General features: G+C 37.2%; 1 protein-coding gene across 2 annotated transcripts in view; it reads right to left on the bottom strand.

Annotated features, from left to right (window-relative positions):
• The window catches only part of NPR3 (natriuretic peptide receptor 3), a 79,469-nt gene that overhangs the window by 27,051 nt on the left and 28,736 nt on the right, over positions 1-23,682 (bottom strand). For both annotated transcript variants that reach the window (XM_043976743.1, XM_043976744.1), the window contains exon 4: positions 112-247. In XM_043976743.1, coding sequence (XP_043832678.1) covers positions 112-247 — 136 coding nt within the window. The remainder of the gene's footprint in view (positions 1-111; positions 248-23,682) is intronic.

Genomic DNA, 23,682 nt, shown 5'->3' with positions numbered 1-23,682 from the left:
GGAGATTAGAAGAGATCAGATGACTTGTCCAAAGTCACAGATTTAATAATAGAGTGGGGATTAGATCTCAGATTTTGCATCTCTTTTCTGAACGCTACAAGGAATTCATACCTTCAAATGTTCTGTTCCTAGTCTGCTGAATGATTTTTCCTCCATCCTTCTTGCTATAGCCAGCCCTCAGCACTTCATGTAAAGCCAGACCATAGAGAAGTATGGCATCATGGAATCCTTCCACAAACATGTTAACCTGAAAGGGGAATAATATCAGTTAGCTGAAACCAAGTGCTAAATTATTTCTCTTTATGAATATTAACAATGATCTTAACCATTGCCCCTGTTTCATACCTAGAGAAACTAAGGTATATCATATATCGTCATTGTTTAGTCATTTTCCATTGTGTCTGACTCTTCATGACCCCATTTGGGGTTTCCTTGGCAGAGATATGGGAATGGCTTGCCATTTCCTTCTCCAGCCCATTTTGCAGATGAGGAGATTGAGGCAAACAGGGTTAAGTGACTTGCCCAGAGTCACACAGCTAGTAAGTGTCTGAGGCCAGATTTAACCTCCAGGCCCAGCACTCTATCCACTGCACCACTTAGTTGCCCCTAAGGTATAGATCATTTTTGCTTTAAAGTTCTTGGGAACTCTTCCCTTCCTGCACAGTACTATGATGCGTGAGCTTAATTAACAAACTACTACTTGTATTCTACCAGGATCACAGCTATTGAGTGGCTCTCCAGGAGGGATGAGATCAAATCTCCCAGTTTCCAACACTAGATGTTGAGCTCAAGTCTTTAAATCACTATCTCAAAGCACATTGACACTACACTAAGGAAAAAAGAGGGGCAAAAGGACAACATTGCCTGGTGTAAAATTCTCTCTGGTGAACTTAGTGGGCAGATTTTCCAAGGAATTGTGAAATTTTCAGATGAACTCTCATTGTCTTACAGATTGTATTCTTGGTATGAGAAGGTTAATAACTACAGGTGAATTTTAATAAATGTAGTTCCGTTACATCATGGGTCTTCATGCTAACATTTGAGAAGAGGATTCAAATACTCTAACAATTCCAATTTTTAAAAAGCCCCCTATATAGAGTCTCCTCTCTTTTTTTTGATCTCTGCAATTTTGGAACTTCCTGTGCCAAATATACAATTATGGTACATGAAAATACTTGCTGCTTATTTTTCCTAATCAATCAGTCAATCAATAAGCATCTCCTATGTACTGGGCCCAATTCTATGTGGGAATAAAAAGACAAAGCAAAATACCTCCCATCCACAAGGAGTTTACTTTTTATTGGGGAAAAGAGCGTACTATATCAAAATATATAAAGAATACAAAATAAGTAAAAAGGGTTTAATGCTGAAGGAAAATAGCCTGGATGGATTTTTCATTCTAGTTCTGTATTCAAATCTCACCCTAATTTGCAAGTGAATGTGGCACATCTCACTCTTTCTCTATAAAATGGATAATTTTCTCCCCCCCTCTAGGGACACAATTAGCACAGATGAGGCCAGCTGTGGGTGGAGACCCGGTTAGCAGAACTGCTTGCTACCAGAAGTCTGTCATAACACCTACCTCATAGGCCTCAAGCCAGAAGCAAAACCCTAGTGTTGAAACTCTTTCACAAGTAGCAAATCCTCACACTTACATTTGCTGTTTAATACAAGGAATGCCTCCTAACACATTATAGAACCTGGAAATTGGAAGTTTGAAGAAGAAAAGAAGTAATTGGAAGTACAAAGTGAAAAATGGGGGGAAAAAACACTTCAACATCAAATTGTCAAAAAACAAAACAAAAGAAAGCATCAAATTGTCCTTGAAGCTCTCTTTGTTGGTAGATCATGGGACCATAGAGAAATCAGAAATAATTTCTAAGTAAGACTGCACTTAAGCCATCAACATGAAAATGTATTGTATTATTTTCATTGGCCTCAGGAAAAGAGATTCTCTGGGTAACCTGTTCACCAACTTCATACCCTTCAGTCCTGAAAAGTGTTTCCTCATTTATTATAAACAAGTCTTTCCTAAGCACCTAAATTGATTTGGCTGTTGCTGAAAGCTGCCCAAATCAAATTAAAGAGACATAATGCAAATGTTAGAGGAATTTACCAGAGAATTCATACAATAATGATGTCAAAGACAAACAGAATAGTCATAGGGGTGCCCAGAGATTATATAATTAAATGGAGAAATAGCCTGATGGTGACAGTCAAATTCAGGAATGATAAATATTTGTACTATGTAGTTAATTGTTTATCATTGTAATGAAATGGGATTTTTTATCTCTCATATTTAAACTGGGGAAATTTCAAGGTAGAAATGGAATTGTGCTTCAACACTTCAAAGTTAAAGTATATCTAATATAGGTTATCCATAGCTTTATTCTATTTCTCCTGGGTTGACCCTTGCTAGATATAAGGAACAGCTTGGTCAGTATCCTTACTGTAATACTGAGAGGAGTGGGATTTTCATCATTTGGTTTCTTTACTAATGAATCATCAGCTACACTGTATAATGCAAGATAGGGTATTAAAGTAGTAATTTACTAAGCAGTGAGTGAGAGGAAGTACCTTATGAAACAGATAATTTCTAGACCCAAATGGTAATCTCTGTCTTTCTGTCTCTGTCTCTCTGTTTGTCTCTATCTCTCTGCCTTTGTCTTTTTTCTCTGTTTCTGTCTCTGTTTCTCTGTTTCTGTCTCTCTGTCTTGCTTTCTCGCTTTCCTTCTTTCTCTTATTCATAAAACAATATTATATTCTGGGGAATTTAATGCTTGTATTAGCAACTTTCTACATATAAGCAAAGAATGATGCTTTTCAGCTGTTCTCTAGAGTGGGAGTAAATAGTCCTTGTCACTAACTCCCCAGAATGCTTAGATCTAGAGGAGAACACTTGTAAATCACTTGGGTTTTATTAGAAGAAAGCTACCTAAATTAAAAGTAATGTCAGATCCTGCCTGGCTTTTACTTTGTCGTATTCACATGTGCTGAAACAAATAACATGGTGGCTCTGTCTTCTTACTGTAAATCCCTACCTCCCAACCTTTGGTGAGGATACAAATTTCCTAGCTTCTACACAAAGTTTGCAAAGAATCTTCAGAAAAAAGTCTACATCCTAAACTCCCACACCACAAAGAATGAGAGCTATCTGTGAAGGACAGTAAAGGTTAGGAGGAGGGAGTGGGTCCTCCCCTGTCATAGCAGCATGATGGCCGATGTAACAATCTGTTCTACTAGAAATAATACCCTGAAGAGACAACCGTGGATCACCAGCTCTGCAGAAGCAGAGGTAGAGACTGAGGCTGAAATGTAGCCTTCGTTTTCTGCCCCAGAATGCCCTTGGGAGGGAAATGGTGAGAATCAATGTGGATAAGGAGGAGATACAATGAGAGCTGGAAGGGGCTTTAGAAATGATCCAGTCCAATTCCTCCATTTTATAAATCTTCCCTAACCTTTAGCCCAGTTACTGCAATGTCCTCTTAACCACTTCATTTTTCCTGACACTCCAGCTCCTCCTCAGCATTGCTGCCAAAATGATTTTCCTCGGATGCAGATCTTGATTATGTCACTCCCCTATGCAATGAACTCTAGCAGTTCCTTAATTGCTTCTAGGATCAAATATAAACTTTCTTTAGCATTTAAAACCCTTTTGAAGCTTGTCTGGACCTCTCTTTCCATTATTTTATATTCCTCTTTCTCTTGTACTTGGCATTCCAGACAAACTGCTCTTTTCTCTGTTCCCCACCTCGGTACCCCAGCTCTCATCTCTTTGCCTTTGCTCTGACCATTCTCCAATACCTGGAACATGCTTCCGCTTCCTCTATGCCCCACAAAATCTCTCATTTCCTTCAAGAATGAAACTTAAGGGGCAGTTAGGTGGTGCAGTGGTTAGAGCACCAACCCTGGATTCAGGAGGTCCTGAGTTCAAATCTGGCCTCGGACACTTGACTCTTACTAGCTGTGTGACCCTAGGCTTAACTTAACCCCAATTGCCTCACCCAAAAAAAAGAAGAATGAAACTTAAGAAAAAAAAATTTTTTTTTAAAGAATGAAACTTAAGCCCTGACTTTAACATAAAGACTTTCCTGATCTCGGAAACTACTAGTGCCCTCCCTCTCAAATAAATGACTTTGTATTTAAGTACTTTGTAGTTACTTCCATTTATTCTCTTTATTTTCCTTTTACATAGACTTACATATGTATTCTTCTATTAGAAAGTATGCTCTTTATAAGTAGGGTTTTTAAAAATTCATTGTATTTGTATCCCTAGGGCCTAACATAGGGCCTGGAACATAGTAAGCACTTAATAAATGTTTGTTGATTGATTTATTACAAATGAGGAAATTGATGCACAGAAAGTTTAAGTGACTTGCCCAAGGTCACAAAGGTAGTAAGTGTCAGAGGTGGACTTTGAACCTAGGTCATATGACTCTAATCCCTGCCCTCCTTCAATACACTTTCCATGCTGCCTCACATGATAGAATCTAACCATGGCAGCTCCATGGTCCTTAAAAAGAGTGCGGCCTGGGACAGCTAGGTGGTGCAGTGGACAGAGCACCAGCCCTGGAGTCAGGAGTACCTGAGTTCAAATCCGGCCTCAGACACTTAATACTTACTAGCTGTGTGACCCTGGGCAAGTCACTTAACCCCAATTGCCTCACTAAAAAAAAAAAAAGAGTGCACCCCCCCAAAAAAAAATTGTGAGATTTTTTTTTTCATTTTTCTTCTTTTTGTAATCCTCCTTTCAATTTCACCCTTAGGTCCCCTTTGGATGTCTTGATTTGATGGATCACTTACCAAACTTTTTAAAAAAGCTGTTTTTACCTTCACTCCTCTTCTTTGTTTTTAAAATAAATGGGTGGGGACCTGTGATTTCATTGATATGAAGAACTCCCCTGGGAGGAAACTCTCTTGATCTATGCTGGTTAGTCAGTCCCTTCTCTGCAATTCAAAGTCTTATAGAGTTGCCTTTAGCACTAAAAGATTGTGTGATTTGCCTAGGATTACGCATCCACTATGTGTCAGAAATATGACTTGAATAATGTTGCTCCTGATCTTCTGCCTTCTTTGTAAGACCTTACTAACAAATTTCTATTTTAAACTACTGTTGCCTTTAGCAACAACAATAGTTCCTAATTTGGCAAAGAAATTCATGTTTCCTAGATGAGTTTTCTAGGCTCTTTTAGTTTCCTCATGGTGATTGTTTTATGTCAATTATATTTCTGTATGCTATAGTGATAGATGCCTGTTCCTTTATCTGTTTCCCATTTTTGCTTTTGTTTTTACATCATCAGTTTCTTTAACCAGGTCAGGTTTGTGCTATTTTAGTTTATATCACATCTCCTTTTTATTCTTTCTTCTAAGTTGGTGTTTTTATCTTTGCTTTAATAAGTAGATAGACTACATGTACAGATAGCTGATTCAAACATTACTCATGTCAGTAACCGACTGCAATTCCTCTTTTAAAAGATAGAGTCAATTTTATTTTGTGATGGTATTTGGTGCTTATAATGTATAGTTTCTTCATAGTCTTTGAGAAAAAAAATATATCCCTGATATATAGGATGGAGATTTCTATACACTTTAGAAACCTTGTCCTCTCTTGTTTCTTAATCCAGAGCCATATCTTGCTCATTTTGCAATCCTCCCGTTATGCTCACTTTTGCACTGAAGTCAATGAGTAATTAATGTATATGTTGTTTTAATTTAAAGACAATTTATTTTTTGGAGAATTTCTCTGCCTTCTCATATATACAGGAGCTGGTAGTCTTTTTGCTTATGCTCATCACAATAATCATAATGCAAAATGACCAGATGTCCTATAGATTGCTGTTTTTTCTTTCTTTTGGACAAATGATAAATCCAAATTCCGCCAAATCCTTCACATGATTCTCCAAGTGAGTACCCATGAGCCATTCTTCCTTTTAGCTACAACTTTAGTGCTGAACTTGGAGTAAGGAAAATTAAGGTTCAAGATCCTACCTCTGACACTTACTGGCAGTTTGAATATGAACAATTCACTTAACCACTCTGAGCATCAACTTCCTCATCTGTAAGATGATGGAGGGACCTCATGTATATGGCTTTCTCAAGAAGTATAGCCATGGGGCAGCTAGGTAGCTCAGTGGATAGAGCACCAGCCCTGGAGTCAGGAGTACCTGAGTTCAAATCCGGCCTCAGACACTTAACACTTACTAGCTGTGTGACCCTAGGCAAGTCACTTAACCCCAATTGCCTCACTTAAAAAAAAAAAAGAAATATAGCCATGAAGGGGAGGACAGCTAAGATAACAGTTAGCAGGGGCAGTTAGGTCAAGTAAAGATTTTTTAGGATAGAGGAGACTTGGGCTAGTTTGTGGACAGCAGCAAAAGAATCAGTAGGAAGGTAGGGACTGATGATTAGAGAAAGAGTAGAGATGATGATAGGGATGATCTGCTAGAGAAGAGAGGAGGGGATGGGATTAAAGGTTCATGCAAAGTGATTTGTCTTGTCAAGGAGAAGGGCCTTATCTTCCTTGCTCAGGATTAAGGAACTAGAGGACAGGAGTGAAAGTGGAGATATTAGAGAACACAGCCAAGGAGATCTGAGAAGATCAAGAGAGATAAAGAGAGAGCTCTTAGCAAAGAGCCTCTATTTTTTTTCAGTTGAAATAAGAGATAAGGCCTTCAACTGAGAGGGTAGGAGGAGTTGGTGCCTTGGGAAGCTTGAAGATGGATGAAAAAGTGGGAAATAAATACCACGGTGAGTGGAATAGTGAATTTATTATGGAAGTGTAAAAGAATTGCCTTGCTTCAGTGGGGCCCACTTGAGACTATGTGATCTAAATTTGTAATAGACTCAATTATTGTACTTTTGTGATTTTCTCCAGCATGGGAAAAGGACTTAAGAAGGAGGATATTATGGGTAATCCAAAATTGGATGTTGGTATGGCATGATCAGGACAAAAGCTTAAGCGATTCAAGTGTAAACGATAGTATAGTGATGAATTGTTGTTCTAGTTCAGTTGTTTAGTCATGTCTGGCTCTTTGTGACCTCATGGACCACAGTGTTCATGGGGTTTTCTTGGCAAAGACACTGGAGTGGTTTGCCATTTACTTCTACAGTGAATTACAGCAAACAGAGGTGAAATGACTTGTCCAGGATCACATAGCTAATAAGTGTCATGGGCTGGATTTGAATTTAGTTCTTCCTCACTCTCAGCTCTCTCTCTACTGAGCAACCTAATTGCTTCCTAGTGAAAAGCTACACATCTGTAAACTGGTATTTTCTTGAAATTACCTTAAAATTGTCCTTCTGGTTATTATTCCTTTTAATTTAACTCTACTAATAATAATACCTAATATTCATGTATAACTTTACAAGGCATTTTTCTCACAATACTTTAAAATGGTCAGGGGAAATATTGTCATGCTCATTTTATAAATGAGAAAACTAGGTTCAGTGAGATGAAGAGTCTTACAGCCATACCACTTGGAAGGGTTGAGGCCAGGACTCAAACCCAGTTGATACATACTTCTTTCCCTTTAGCTATATGCTTCTTGATTTGAATTATATTTCTTCTTGGCCTTGATGGATATCAATCTTTTCTTCTATCTATCCTCATAAAAAAGCTGTTCCATTTCCTTAAGCAACTAGAAATAATTATTTTCCCTGAAAATTTTATAATATAGTTCAATATGAAGCACTATAAAAACACAAAGCAGTATTATTTATTGCTGCATAGCTTCCAAAAAAGCACACAGTATCCCAGGCATAGTAGGGGTTAGGGTTTTGAGACATTCAGATATGGAAACTGCCAATGATTTTACAAAGGGGCACAGAGTAGGCTTAATTCTGAAAAGGATCCATTGTGATATATGCTAGTCTCCTCCACACATGCTTAACTCCTTTTCTATTAGTAAATAGATAGATGCATGGATTATATTAACTGCCCTTAGTAGCGTGAGGAAATCATAAATCGCAAAGCTAAAGAAAGCCCTTAAGGGTGACTTGATTTATCTTTCTTATTTTACATCTAAGGAAACTGAGAGATCTATCCAAAGTCACCCAGCTTCCCAGGGACATGGCCGGTATTAGTGTTCATTTATTTTTTAATCCTTGTACCTCTGTTAAGCATCTAAATTACTCCTAGGAAGAAAGTTAGACATTAAGCTATGTAAAGTCCCAACTATGTATGCCTCTGTGGGAAATATTTTTTTGTTAGTGTGAATAAGATTTTTAAAAATGTTGTCTGAATCCCAGGAGAGGAAAAAAAAAAGTGGGGGAGGATTGAGGGGTATCACTTAAGTTGCTACAAGTGTAATTTTTAATTGAGTGTAAGGAAAACAGGAGCAAAAAATAAAACTAAACTTGTAAGACTGAATACGATGTTATTTAAAAAACCCCTAGGGTTGTAGAAAATCCTAAATGGGATTATCACCTCCTTGTTTCTAGAATTTGTGCCTACTTTAATACAACTCAAGATTGCATTAGCCTTCTTGGTTCTCAAAGCACACTGGTGACTCATATTGAGCTTTTGTTGTTTCAATCCTGTCCTACTCTTCACAGCCTCATTTGGGGCTTTCTTGGTAAAGCTATTGGAATGGTTTGCCATTTCCTTCTCCAGTTCATTTTACAGAGAGGCAAAAACTGAGGCAAACAGGATTAAGTGACTTGCTAAGGGCCACACAGCAAGTAAATGTCTGAGGCCATATCTGAACTTAGAAAAATGAGTTATCGGGGCAGCTAGATGGCGCAGTGGATAGAGCACCTGCCCTGGAGTCAGGAGTACCTGAGTTCAAATCCGGCCTCAGACACTTAACACTTACTAGCTGTATGACCCTGGGCAAGTCACTTACCCCCAATTGCCTCACTAAAAAAAAAAAAAAAAAAGAAAAGAAAAATGAGTTATCCTGACTCCAAGCTCAGCATTCTATATACTGTACCACCTAGCTGTTTAGCAAACACTAAAACCCCGCAGATCTTTTTTTAAATGCATTTGGTCATACTTCCCCCCATTTTATTCTTATGAAGTTGAATTTTTGAACCTAAGTGTAAGACTTTTCATTTGTCACTATTAAATTACATCCTTTTTTTTTTTTTTGAGAGGCAATGTTAGAAACAGAAAGCCCTGGTTACACATCTTGCCTCTGACAAATAACAGCTATGTCACAAATGGCAAGTAATTTAACCAGCTTCATGGAGGCAATCAGGGTTAAGTGACCTGCCCAGAGTCACATAGCTAGTAAGTCTGAGGCAGAATTTGAACTCCAGTCCTCCAGACTTCAGGATTGGTGCTTTATCCATTACACCACCTGGCTGCCCCTCATAGATAATACTCTAAGACTGAAAGTTACTGCTAAATTGCTAATCCACATTGTTGGAGATTGCTTCCACATCAAGAGTTCTCTACATCAATGAAATTATAAATCTTTAAAACAATGGCCAGTGCTAATTGTATGTGGCTTTAAAAACTCAGGCAAAGACTCTGTATTTGCAAGTAACATTTGTTTTCAAGAATTAATAGGGTTTTTGATGTGTATCCACAAGGCCAAATATATCACCCTTTGAATAATCTACAGCTTCTCGTTTGTTCAGTAGCCATTGAAGTAAATTTTTATACTTGAAAAGTGACTGAAATCCATCCAATAGCAGGAAGTAATAGGGTGCTGGGCAATAACTGAAAGAAGGCATAGAATCTTGGAGCTGGAAGGTACTTTGGACTCATCTAGTCTAATCTCTTCCATTTTGCAGATAAGAAAACTGAGGGCTCCAAAAGGTATATTACTAGCCCAAGTAAACAAAGCTTTACAATAAAAAAACGTTATCATACCAATATACTTTCTTTCTTTCTTTCTTTTGCCAGGCAATGAGGGTTGACTTGTCCAGGGTCACACAGCTAGTAAGTATCAAGTGTCTAAGGCCAGGTTTGAACTCAGGTCCTCCTGAATCCAGAGCCGGTGCTTTATCTACTGTACCACCTAGCTACCCCCCAATATATTTTCTTTTAGTGAGAGTATGCATGAAAGTCACTTTGCATGTTTATCTATTTTGTAAGATATCATGGCCAAAAAACCATAATAATGAAATAGACAATGTTAATAGACAAGAAATGGCTGGGTAGTGATGGGAAAGCAATTTTCAAATAAGCTGTCTATATATAGTAAGGCAACTGACTTATTAAAAGAGCAATGATCAAAAAAGAAAAAATACAACTAAAACAACTCCAATATGACCTAGTTAAACAAGCTGTCAACACCAAAAAATGGGAAACAAAAAGTAGAAAAAATGCTGACACAAATTTTAACTATTTTCTAAGATTTATAAAATAATCATCATAACAAGGTGACCAGAAGAGCTAGAAATGACCTCAGTCACCAAACACAGATCTCTTTGCCAGTAAGAGTGATATAGAAGCCAAGGGCAACATCCATTAGGGAGATAAACTCATTTGTAAAATCTTATGGAGTTGTGGGAAGACAGGTACACTGATACACTGATGCTACTGTAGATTGGTGAAGTGGTCAGACCATTCTGGACATATATTTGGAATCACACAAGAAAAGTGGCTAAAATATCTATATTCTTTGACTCAGAGATACTACAAATGTCAAAAATAGGCACAAAATTAAAGCATATACCAAGATATGCATAACAGAATTCTCTGTGGTATTAAGGAACAAAAAAAGGAGTCTGTACACATCAACTGGGGAATGTATGGGAAAAAAACATGTATGGTTTATGAAGGGAATGAAACATTCTTGTGTAGTATGAAGGACTGAGAAAAGAAATTCAGAGAAACATGAGAAGATTTTGTTGAGTTGAAAATAAACAAAATAGAGAACAATACACGACTACAAAAAATGCCAATGAGATGATCACCAGAATGAAGTTGAGCTCAAAGTAACTGAAAAACCAGTAAAATTGCTAAAGAAAAAAATCTGGAGGTTCACAAAGGGAAAAGGAGATATGCATCTTGACTTTTAAAAAATGAGTTTTGATTCTGATACCAAAGAAAGACTCAATAAAATGGGGGAAAGAAGCACAGGGAATTCAGTTACTTAGAGAGGCAGCATAATATAATGTAAGGAGCACTGGATTTGGAATTATAGAAGAGAGATTCAAATTTAGTCTCTGTTACTTTGTGGCCTAGGGCAAATTACTTAACCTCTGTAAATCTTAATTTCTTCATTTGCAAAATGAGGGCGTTAGATTCTCAAAATCCTATGATCTTGGGACAGCTAGGTGGTGCAGTGGATAAAGCACCGGCCCTGGATTCATGAGGACCTGAGTTCAAATCCGGCCTCAGACACTTGACACTCACTAGCTGTGTGGCCCTGGGCAAGTCACTTAACCCCCATTGCCCTGCAAAAAAAAAAATCCTATGATCTTATTAGGAGATTTTAAATTATTTTGAGGCCCTAAATCTTGAAATGGTTTTTAAATGATTCACTATCAACCTAAGAGGATTTTTTCAATGAGTTATTTTAAAAACTCATCCAGTTAGCTGTGTGACCCTGGGCAAGTCACTTAACCCCAATTGCCTCACAAAAAAGAGCTCATCCAGTATCCAATAGAAATTTAATACTTCATTGCTAGTTTTGAATGAAAAAATTTAAAAAGTCATGATGGAAAATTATAGACATATATACTATTTTTCTTCCAACTTGAAAGATGGCCAGAAGGTTCTATGAGGGGATCAGTATACAAATTTTCAATCTTGTGAAGCTGAAGAAGCAAAAAAATTTAGGTTGAAGTTAAAATGAACAAGTGTACAGTTACTGACTAGGAAGGAAATGATCAGTTCAATAAGTATATGATATGGAAGGCCCATCTATGCAAATATGGCAGCAAAAGTTGAAGAATAAAAGTAGGTCATGAAACAATTGTCCATGAAAATAACTACTTTTGTGTTTCTCAATGTCAACTTCAATTTAACAAAAAAAACTTAAAAGTTATCTAGTGCTGTGTGACCCTGGGCAAGTCACTTAACCCTCATTGCCCTGAAGAAAAAAAGGCATATAGTATACTCTCTTGTAATGCTTTTATGAGACCTCCAACAGACTGTGCTTTAACATCTCCAGTGACAGGGAGCTCACTTCTTCAAAGGCCTTTTTTTCACCATGGAAAAGCTTTATCAGCAAGTTCTTCTTTCTATTTATGTGAGATCTGAGTTCCTGTAATCCCCTCTAATTGTTCTTCATCCTGCCTTCTAGAAGAAAGAATGAGTCTATACTATAACCTTTCAAAAATTTGAAGATAGCAACCATCATGAGCCCCCTAAACATTCCTAGTTTCCACAACTATTCTAGTTTCTTCAACTATTTCCATATGGATGTGATTTCCAAACTCCGCCTCATATTCTTTTGCAAACTCTCTAGTTGGTAAATGGTTATCTCAAAATGTGAGGAGCAGAGCTAAATGCAGTATTCTAGACATGGTCTAAATAGTGCAGGAGACTGGATTATTGACTCCTTTTCTGCACATTTTGTTTCTATTCGTGTAGCTCAAATTGCATTAAGTTTTTTAGTATCTATGTTATAACACTGGCTCACTTTGAATTTGTAGTCAAGTGAAGACCTCAGATCTTTTTACCTGTGCTGTTATCAAGCCAGATATCTTCCATCTTATTGTTGTTAGATTTTTTTAAAATCAGAAGCAAGGACATTACATATCTTTAAATTTCAACTTGGTTTTGGCATAGTGTTCCGACTGAGGGAAGCTACATGGTGTAATGGATAGAGTGTTGCACTTGAAATCAGCTGGACTCAACTTCACTAGATTAAATCCAGCTTCAGACACTTAATAGCTGTGTAACCCTGGGCAAATCACTTTACCCTGTTTACCTCAGTTTTCTTATATGCAAAATGAGCTGGAGAAGGAAATGGCAAACCACTCCAGGATCGTTGCTAAGAAAAGCCCAAACAGGATCACAGAGTTGGATATGACTAGAAAATGAACCCAACAACAACATCCAGCCTCCTCTAATTTTTAAAAATTCTCATTCTGTCATCTAAACTTTTAGCTTCTGACTCTCAGCTCTGTCATCTGCACACACAGCTATTTTCTGTATCCCTAATTTGAAAGAAAAAGCAATAACAAAATTTAGATAAGCCGGGCTTGAGAACAAAGCCTTGTTAGATTACATTGTAGCCCTTCCTGTAGCGTAGCATCAATCAATAATTAAAATTCTCTAGGTTAAAATTTTCAAGAAGCTACAATGTTTTATAATCATTCAGCCAAACATTTCTCCAGCTTAGAAACATGGACCTTCAAAGCCAAAAAGGGCCTTAAAGATCATCTAGTCCAAGTATGTCATTTTAGAAATAAAGACCTAAAGTTCAAGAATTTAAGTGACAAGGATCGCATAGCTAGTTAGCAGCAGTGTCAGGACTAGAATCAATGTCACCAGATCCCCAGTCTGGTGCTCTTTTCTCTTCTATCCACAAGGATTTCAAAGAAGTCTTTTCAAACATCTTACTGAAATCCATATGGAGCAAGGAATAGAGAAGGTACCTGTGACTTCATGATTGGAGAGAGGTTCTGGTGAGGAACAACTTCTATCCAGGCACATCTTTGCCTTCTCTGTACTGAATAGTCTCAGAGAACTGCCTACAAGACTGAGAAATTAAGTAACTTGTTCAGTCTCACACAGCCAAGATATGTCAAAGGCCATGCACGTCTGTAACAAAACTTTGTTAGAAAACAAAAATATGACTGTGACATCCCAATGGTATTCTGTGGCTGTTGATGGAATGGGCAGGTAGGTGGTACAGTGAAGTCAGGAAGACTCATCTTTCTGAGTTCAATCTGCCAAGAAAACCCCAAATGGGGTTACAAAGAGTTAGACACAACTGAAATGATTGAATAACAAAAGCTGTTTATAGAACCAATCGGTTAAATAAACCTTTCAGAAAGGGGGCTGATTAATGGTGACTCCCAAAGATCATGGCTTCCTTTTCTAAGGTCTCACAAACCATCTATTTACTAATCCACTCTAAATTTTTTTCAGAGCTCAATAACAAATTATTCATATGTGATTTCTACTTTTTGCTACTTTACAAAAATTAGAGTTTTATTTCTGTATCTCCAGTCTTCTCACATGTCTTCTGTTTTTTATGTTTTCTCAAAAGTTTCTTGTCATGTTTCAACAACAGCAGCAGCAGGAGCAAACCCCACTGTCAGGAACCGAGGATATAACTTATCTGGGCCTAAGGACATATACTTCTTTAGGTATTCTTTCACTATCTCTTCAACTACCTGAAGGTTCAATTCTACATGAATCAAGCTTGTTCTACTCTTTCCAGTTAGAATGTTCTCTTTGATGGGGCAGATGGAAACAAAAGAGTTGATTTGTTCTACTTTTTCTTTATCATCTATAAACACGACACCATCTCTCTTAATTAATAGTTCTGGCCATTACTGGTTTATATTATTTTCTTTTGTCATTTTCAGTTTTATTGATTTTTATACTACATACATTAACAGATTACTCCCACTTCATAAGAAATCTCATCACAGAGGAAAACAGTGAAATAAAACTAATAATACTATGGTCTGATCTGAAAGTGTATGTAAAAATTCAGGTCTGTAGCACCACTTCTGTCTATTTAAAAAAATGCACAGAAATCTTTTTTCTCTTCTTCCCACTCTATCCTATTGCAAAAAAAAAAAAAGCAAAGAAAAAAACAATTTTTTGGAAATATACCATCAGGTAAAACAAGTTCCATACATGTATGTATATACATATTGTACATGTATTTGTGTGTGTGTGTGTATATATATATATATATATATGTATGTGTGTCTATAAACATGTCTCATTCTGTACCCTAAATGTATCATCTCTCTGCAACAATGAACATGTTTCATCACTGCTCCCCTGGAATTATGAATGGTTATTGTCTTGATTGTGATTTTTATAGCTTTCAAAGTTGTATGTTTTAGTGCTGTCATTGTATAAATTGTACTCCTGGTTCTGCTCACATTATTGTTTCACATATGAATGTAGCTCTGTATTTTGTTTTGTTTGTTTTGTTTTGTTTTGTTTAGCGAGGCAATTGGGGTTAAGTGACTTGCCCAGGGTCACACAGCTAGTAAGTGTTAAGTATCTGAGGCCGGATTTGAACTCAGGTATTCCTGACTCCAGAGCTGGTGCTCTATCCACTGTGCCACCTAGCTGCCCCTGTATTTCGTTTTTTATATCATGCCTGACATCACTGCTTCACTAGCATTCCTACAACACTGCAAAAATGCAACATTTTTTCAGCCACACTATAAAAAACCCCTGATCATTCTGGAATCACATTTTTTAAAGGTAAAAGAGGACTAAGGAATCATTTGGTCAATCTCTCATTTGAGATATGCCAGCCTCTCATAACCTGTGCCTCCTCTGTTCAATTGTAATCTCTTAAAAACCTTAGAAATAATCACCCAGGGCAGCTAGGTGGTATAGTGGATAGAGCACCGGCCCTGTAGCCAGGAATACCTGAGTTCAAATCCGGCCTCAGACACTTAACACTTACTAGCTGTGTGACCCTGGGCAAGTCGCTTAACCCTAATTGCCTCACTAAAATAAAAAAGAAAAGAAAAGAAAAGAAATAATCACCCAAACCATCCAATATACTCACCCTATTTCTTTCATTCCCCTTCTCAACTTATATTTCTTATTCTACTACCTCTAATTGAGGTAGATATCCATGCAACAGCTCCCCTGTTTCCCTTACCTCCCAGAAAGCAGAACTAAAATCCCACAACCTTGAAGACTACCCAGAAACAACAACAACAACAACCACCCAAGAATTAACTCTAGCTTATACCTAACCCTAATATCTATACTCTGTCCCTTGATTTTTATTTTTATGGGTATGTCATTCTTTGTGGAACTATCAGCCACACTTCAGCGTATACCTGGGCATTCATGTCCCCTGGTTAGATTAAGGAATATAAGGAATATGCTGCTGATTTATCTTAGATTATAAACTCTTTTATGATACTAATGGTGTCTTCTTCACACTCTGTAAATGCCTATACTATCCAATAAAATGTAATACACAAACAGGCACTCTATGTTGATTGAGTGATTGATTGATAATGATAGTATACCAAAGAAGAAAGCTTTATATAGGAATGAATAAACTAAGATAAGTCAAATGGAACCATAGATTTCACTAGGAATTAGTTAGAACTAGTTCCAAAATCTAACATGAAAAAACTTATGGGAGAAACCAAAAAAAGAGAATTGAAAATAAAGATGAAAGGAATTAAGATTATTTTCCCCAGGGTCAGCCAACACAAAAATGACTGCCTTCATGCTTTTCCCATCTTCAATTCATCCTAAAGACTATAAGATTAATCTTCTTTTAACATGGCTTTCATATGTCATCCCAACAACAGCAACCCAGAGTCATTCACTATTATTATTAGGGACACTATGGGAAAAGGTCAGGACTTGTTTGCCAGAAGTACTGAGTTCAAATCTTGGCTCTAACATTTACTAGCTGTGTAACTATGGGTAAATCACAAACTTTCCTTTATCTTTATAATGGAGATGATAATACTTGCTTTGCTTAACCCACAGAGTTATGAGGAAAGTGCTCTATAAAACATAAATGACTTCATTAATTTAAGCAATTATTTGAAAAATTAATATTTACTCAACCACCATTTTCAAGCCATGTCTACATATATCCTGGATCTTTAAAGATATCTCACACACCAAGTTCTTTTTTATTATTTATAATTTTCCCTACCTTACACATAAAAACAAACTAACATCAATTTTTTTTTTGGTGAGGCATTTGGGGTTAAGTGACTTGCCCAGGGTCACACAGCTAGTTTCAAGTGTCTGAGGCCAGATTTGAATTCAGGTACTCCTGAATCCAGGGCCAGTGCTCTATCCACTGAGCTACCTAGCTGCCCCTGTAACATCAATTTTTAAAACTTTGTGTTCCAAGTTCCTTCCTCCCTATCCCCGCCTTAAGAACTCAAGCAATTCAGTATGTTATATATGTGCAGTTGTGCAAAACATAGCATACCAAAAAACTTTAGAAAAAGGAACTAATAACAACAACAAAATCACCCACCAAGTTCTACAAGAGGGCTTCCCAACCCCCTAGGTTCTCCTGACTAACCAAGCCTTTTCAGTCTCCTTTGCTTCCTTAGACATTTGAATTCAAGATATCTCCAGAATATCTATTTTGGAATGTCAAATATACAATGAATGATGGAGAGCTAAAGCCCATAGGAGATACTGGGTCTGGAGAGTTTACTTATACACGTGCACGCACACACACACACACACACACACACACACACATGCACATACATATATATAATATAAACACATATATAAACATATATAAAACATATATATAACATATATATAAAATGACCCAAACTAAAACCATTATCTTTCCCCTAAACCCTCTCCTCTTCTAAAGGCACCACTATTACTCTAGCCTCCCGGGGCCACAACCTCAGCGTTATCTTTGTCTCCTTGCTCTCCCTCACCCTACATATCTGATCAGTTCCCTAATCTTGGTATTTACACATGCACTATATTTTCCACATCTGACCCCTCCTCTCAACTTCCATGGCTGCCACTTTAGTTTAGATCCTCATCACTTCTTGCATAGATTTTTTGGGGGGTGGGGCAACGAGGGTTAAGTGACTTGCCCAGGGTTATACTGCTAGTGTCAAGTGTCTGAGGTCGGATTTGAACTCTGGTCTTCCTGAATCCAGGGCTGGTGCTTTATCCATTGTGCCACCTAGCTGCCCCTCCTTGCATAGGTTATTACAATGATCCTTAGCTGGACTTTCTTACCACTACCCCATTCAACATAATACTGTCAAAGTTGTTTTCCTTAAGTGGATATCTATGTTACTATCCTACTCAATAAACTCAAGTGAGTCCCTATTGCTTCTAGTATCTCATAAAAATGTTTCTGTTTAGCTTTTTAACTCCTTACACAATCTGGCCTTAACCTATCTTTTCAGCTTCACTGAGCATTACTTTCCCTTTATCAGTGTGCAGTCCATCCAAACTAGTTTTCTCACACATGACATGCTAACTGCCCTGACCACCCCATTTGCCTAGAATTCACTTCCTCTCTATTTCTACCTCATGGTTACTCTCTTCCTTAGAGATACACCTCAAGCATCATCTTCTGCAGTAAATCTTTCCTGATCCCCCACTCCCATCTAAATGCTAGTGGCTTCTCTCCCAAACTACCTCATATTTAACCACTTTGTATTTATTTGTATTTAGTTACTTCATATTTACAAATGTACTTGTCTTCCCCATTAGACTATAAGCTCATCGCAAGTTGGGATTGTTTCATTCTTTGTTCTTATATCCCCAACACCTAGCAGAGTACCTGGAACATAGCAAGCACTTAACAAATACTTGTTGATTGATAGATACTTCTCCCCTAAATTTACTTTCCTTCCAATTCATATCCATCTTGTATCTATTTATGTACATGGTGTCAACTCCATTAGAATGTAAGCTTCTCAAATGCAGGAACTGTTTTTATGTTTTTGCCTTTCTTTGTATCTATAATATTTGGTTCAATAATTGGCATGAAATAAGCATTAATGAATACTTTATATTGATTGATTGCTTTATTGATCAACCTAATTGTTTAAGCCAGGGGTCATACTGTTCTTCCTATCTCACACAAGGATACGATTTCCCTGACTATTTTTTTTGTATTTCTATTAAGAATAAGTGGAGAGGGGGGGGCAGCTAGGTGGTGCAGTGGATAGAGCACCAGCCCTGGATTCAGGAGTACCTGAGTTCAAATCCGGCCTCAGACACTTGACACGTACTAGCTGTGTGACTCTGGGCAAGTCACTTAATCCCCATTGCCCTGCAAAAAACAAATAAAAAAATAAAAAAATAATTGGAGGGGCAGCTAGGTGGCACAGTGGATAAAGCACTGGCCCTGGATTCAGGAAGACCTGAGTTCAAATCTGGCCTCAGACACTTGACACTTACTAGCTGTGTGACCCTGGGCAAGTCTTAACCCCCATTACCCCACAAAAACAACAAAAGAATAAGTGGGAAATAATGACATTTGATTATAGCACTATTTTCTATAGAGCAGAAATCATTTTTTGGTCCATGATTAAGAACTAAATTCTCTGCTGGCTTAGTTCATTTACCTGAAGATAATCTGAACTGGAAAAGACCTCCATTCAAAATAGCAAATCATGGGATAATAGGAATTAGGAGGAACTCAGAGGTTTACTAACCCTCCCATTTTTTTTTTTTTGGTTTGGTTTGGTTTTTTTGGTGAGGCAATTGGGGTTAAGTGACTTGCCCAGGGTCACACAGCTAGCAATTGTCAAGTGTCTGAAGCCAGATTTGAACTGAAGTCCTCCTGGCTCCAGGGCTGGTGCTCTATCCACTGCACCACCTAGCTGCCCCTCTAACCCTCCCATTTTATAAATAAGAAAACTGAGTTCCAGAGAAGCCATTTATCCAAAGTCACACAAGTACTAAGTAGCAGAGCTAGGATATCAGTAAGGGTTCCTGAAAAGTGCCACCATTAAAGAATCATTTCTTTGGAATAAACACTATCATTTTAAGACTCTTTTCTTTAAAATGTAAATATACCTGTTAAAAGCAATATTTTCAATCTTATTCTGTATGAGTTCATCAGACTGTTCTCCTTCACAAGAGACAGAAGGCAGGAAAAGAGAAGCCCCTGGTAGGGGCTGACTTTATGTTGGGGAAAAGGGCAGAAGAAGAATGAGTTTGCCTACTTCACAAGTTTTCCTATAAATACTCTTAAGGTAGCCTTGTAATGTATACATTATTTCAAATTAAACTGGTGTTGTTCAGTCATTTTTAGTCCCCAACTCATCATGACTCCATTTGGGGACTTTGTTGGCAGAGATACTGGAGTGATTTTGCCATTTCCTTCTCCAGTTCATTTTAAAGTTAAGGAAACTGAGGCAAACAGGGTAAAGTGACTTGCCCAGGGTGACACAGCTAGTAAGTGTCTGAGGCCAGATTTGAACTCAGGATGATACACCCCAATTCCAAGCTTAGTGCTCTATCCATTGGGCCACCTAGGTAGCATTGTAATCAGGATACAAGGTATATATTATTTCAAATTAATTTGGTACTATATAGGCAAATTATTTTGTTTTGTTTTAGAATGGACTACACTGACTTTTAAAGAATATTTTCATCACTAAGTTACTTTCAGACACTGAGAGTCGCTTAATAAATAGAAAACAAGTCTCAGATTCAGAACGACCTGCCTGGGTTCCAGTCCTGCCTCTTATACACATTGTGACCCTGAGCAATTTATTTAACCTCTCAGTGCCCTAGGCAATTATTTAAGACTATAGGTTTTGGGGGCAACTAGGTGGCACAGTGATAGAGCACTGGCCCTGGATTCAGGAGGACCTGAGTTCAAATCCAGCCTCAGACACTTGACACTTACTAGCTGTGTGACCCTGGGCAAGTCACTTAACCCCAATTTCCTCACCAAAAAACAAACAAACAAACAAAAAACGACTATAGGTTTTGGAGAAGCTGCTAATTTATATTAAGAAAAGGAGTTTCAAAAAAAAAAAGAAAGAAAAAATAAAAGGAGTTTCCCCATCCAGTTATTCCCTATGACAATGAAAACACTGATCCAGTTCATATACCAATCCCACTTTCATCAAAATGAAAATCCTAGTGTTTTCAGTATTGAGAATTTTGTAAAACAACATGAAGGGCCTATTACTCCACACTGCCAGAAAAAAGAAAGAATAGGTCTTTTCATATATATGTGTGTGTATATTTACATATGTGTGTGTATGTGTATAATTGAATTGCTGTTTATTTCAGTTAAGAATGGATGAAAATCTTGCCATCATTACCTCTAAATATTTTCATAGCTGAAATTATCTTACAGCACAGAGTGAAAGAACATATAAAGCATATTAAAACAGTATTTAAACAGACTACAGATATCTTAGGGCAACTAGATGGAGCAGTAGATAGAATGCTGGCCCAGGAGTCAGGAGGCCCTGAGTTCAAATTCCACCTCAGACACTTACTGTGTGACCCTGGGCAAGTCATTTAACCCCATTTTCCTTAGTTTCCCCATTTATAAAATGAAGTAAAGATGAAAATGGCAAGCTACTCCAGTGTCTTTGCCAAGAAAACCCCAAATAATAAGTCAGATATGAAATAACAACAACAAACAATGGATGTTTTAAACCAGAAAGAAAAGTATTATTTGTGAAAGGCTTCTCTTCCATTTACACAGTGGAAGCTTTACAAACATTTTCACAGACTCTAGTAGTGTTTGCAAATAATCAATCATGCCTGTTCATGATAACAAGATAACATATCCACTGGATTTTGGAGAAACAATACATTCATCCTTGCCAATATGCAAATGACAAGGAAAAGAGCCTTTAATCAATAGATACTTAATGTTTCCTAATCGAGTTAGAACCATTTTAAACAAAACTGACTTTTTATCATTTTGTTTTAATATAATTAGAATAATAAACTAAAGCTAATGGAGTGAACGGAATGAAAACTTTTTCATATTTCCTCTATTTTACAAGTATTAAAATAATGCATTTTGCATGCCTTAACTTTTTAGAAATGCTTTTTTCCCCTTGGAACTGGAAAAAATTGTTTTTAAAAGTCATTCTTCTCTTTCACTGTAGTACCTTTATCCTTCCTAATTATTTTTCAATAATAGAATTAATCTTATGAATTTGTTGGCATGTCCATTTTTTTTTCTTGTAGTGAAATGCCAATTTGTGGTTTGCTTTTATTCTTTCAAATGCAATTAGCAAACCGATCTAGTCCCTGAATAGGCCTTTTCATTTGGACAAATTACTCCCTGGCCAACTGTAAAGAGGAAAGTATTGGGGGATGGGGAAGGAAGCCCTGCAGCCTGTTCTTATTCTGCTGGGACTAGGAAGCCACAAAAGCCTGCCAGTCACCAGTCAATGACCCTGCCTGCCTGATGTCGGCCAAACACAGCTCTGCATATGTTGCTTTTTTGGTGGTTATCGCTATTTTCTTTCATTAGTCTTGCTGAATAGCTAACTTTCAAAATTTATTTCTGAGGGTGCTGTCCCATTCCATTGGATAATGCAAATAAGACAACAGTGTGGGGGGCGGGGAGGGACCTAGTCAAGACTGGAGGGATGATCTGATCTGACAGACTTCAGGACTGATGTCACTCCTACACTTCTTTCTCAATAAATGGCATTAAATTAAGAATTTCCAGCTCCAGAGTCTATCTTGCTGTTCCTACTGCTGGTTTCAGGAACTTAATATACTTTTTTTGAAAACATTTCAGTTTCCAAAAGGTAATGTCTGACCTAACTAAACTATTATTTACTAAACCTTGCCTCTGCTCATATTCTTTGGCTAGATAAATACTCTGGCACCTCATTCTCTTCCTTCTCTGTATTTGGATGCATTAGAGGATGGAGAAGAGAGAATTTTCACACACATCTTTACTCACTAACAATACTGCTGTGCATCAGGCACTGTTGGAATGTTTGTTTAATTAGTTAAATTTTCAGCTTTTCAATAAGAAAAAAAAACAAGTTATGGGTGGCCAACTAACCTCAAAAGAGCAAATATCCAAGGTTATAAAATCATCCCTGCTCAGAATACTTGGTTAGAAATAAAAACAGCATTTACCAAATTCTCCCGTAAGTCAGGAACAGAGGTGGCATTAAGAAGGATGAAACTAAGTCTAAAGTCAAAATCAAAATACTAGGGGGGTGGGCAGCATTATTTAACACACAAAAAAAGGATTTTTTGGGTATACTATATAACTAAAACATTATTTCTAAACTTAAAAAAAACATCTGAGATGCATGACTAAGATTACACAGGGAAAAATTTGAAAATTCTAGGTCAACTTTTCAATACAGAGCTTTGCGAATCTGAGTTGGACAACAATTAGCCAACTTGTGTACACAAAAGTGTGTTCTGCATAGACCAGCGGTTGAGTACTATATATCAGTGTCCAACAAGAAGCTAAAGAAAAGCTTGTTGATTGCATTTTAAAACACGAGCAGTGAACATTTCTAAAGATGTTTTCTGATGTAATATTTTAAACAGAAGCATTAAGCATCCTCAGTGGTCTCAAGTTTCAGGGTCATCCCTTTAAGAAATACTTTGAACTCTTAGTTTTTCTGAGTTTTGACTTTTCATTTCAGAGTTTTTGTTTATACGACACTGTGGCTTTTCAACAAAGGACTTCAAGTATCCTACAAACATCTAGACCTAGCAAATTAAAGCTTCAGATTAGTAAAAGCAATTCTAAACTTGCTTCCTTTAAGAATTGAGTTGTCTTAGCAGAAGGGTTCTGTTCCAAGTTTACTGAGAGCACTTAGATCTAATTCCGAGAATCAATTCTATGCAGTAGCTCCCTCTTAGGAGACTAAATTCTAAAGTAACTAAGGTTTCCTATCACATGTACCCCCTCTAACAAATGTATTCCTCCTTTCTCCCCCTCACAATGTGCCTCTGCTATTTTTAAGATGATACTATATTATATAAAAAAGAGAGAATACTATAAAATAAAGTGCTTCCTTCAACAATAGTCTTCTTCTCTATTCTACAACACATGGGGGAGGGGAAGGCAGAAAAACAGAGAGAATAAACACATAAAACACGTAAAACATTAGATAGGGATTATTTTAAATGAT

The sequence above is a fragment of the Dromiciops gliroides genome, chromosome 1, assembly GCF_019393635.1.
Source record: "Dromiciops gliroides isolate mDroGli1 chromosome 1, mDroGli1.pri, whole genome shotgun sequence".
Lineage (NCBI taxonomy): Eukaryota > Metazoa > Chordata > Mammalia > Microbiotheria > Microbiotheriidae > Dromiciops > Dromiciops gliroides.
Note: the sequence above shows the minus strand (reverse complement) of the source record. Positions and strands in the feature narration are given on the sequence as shown.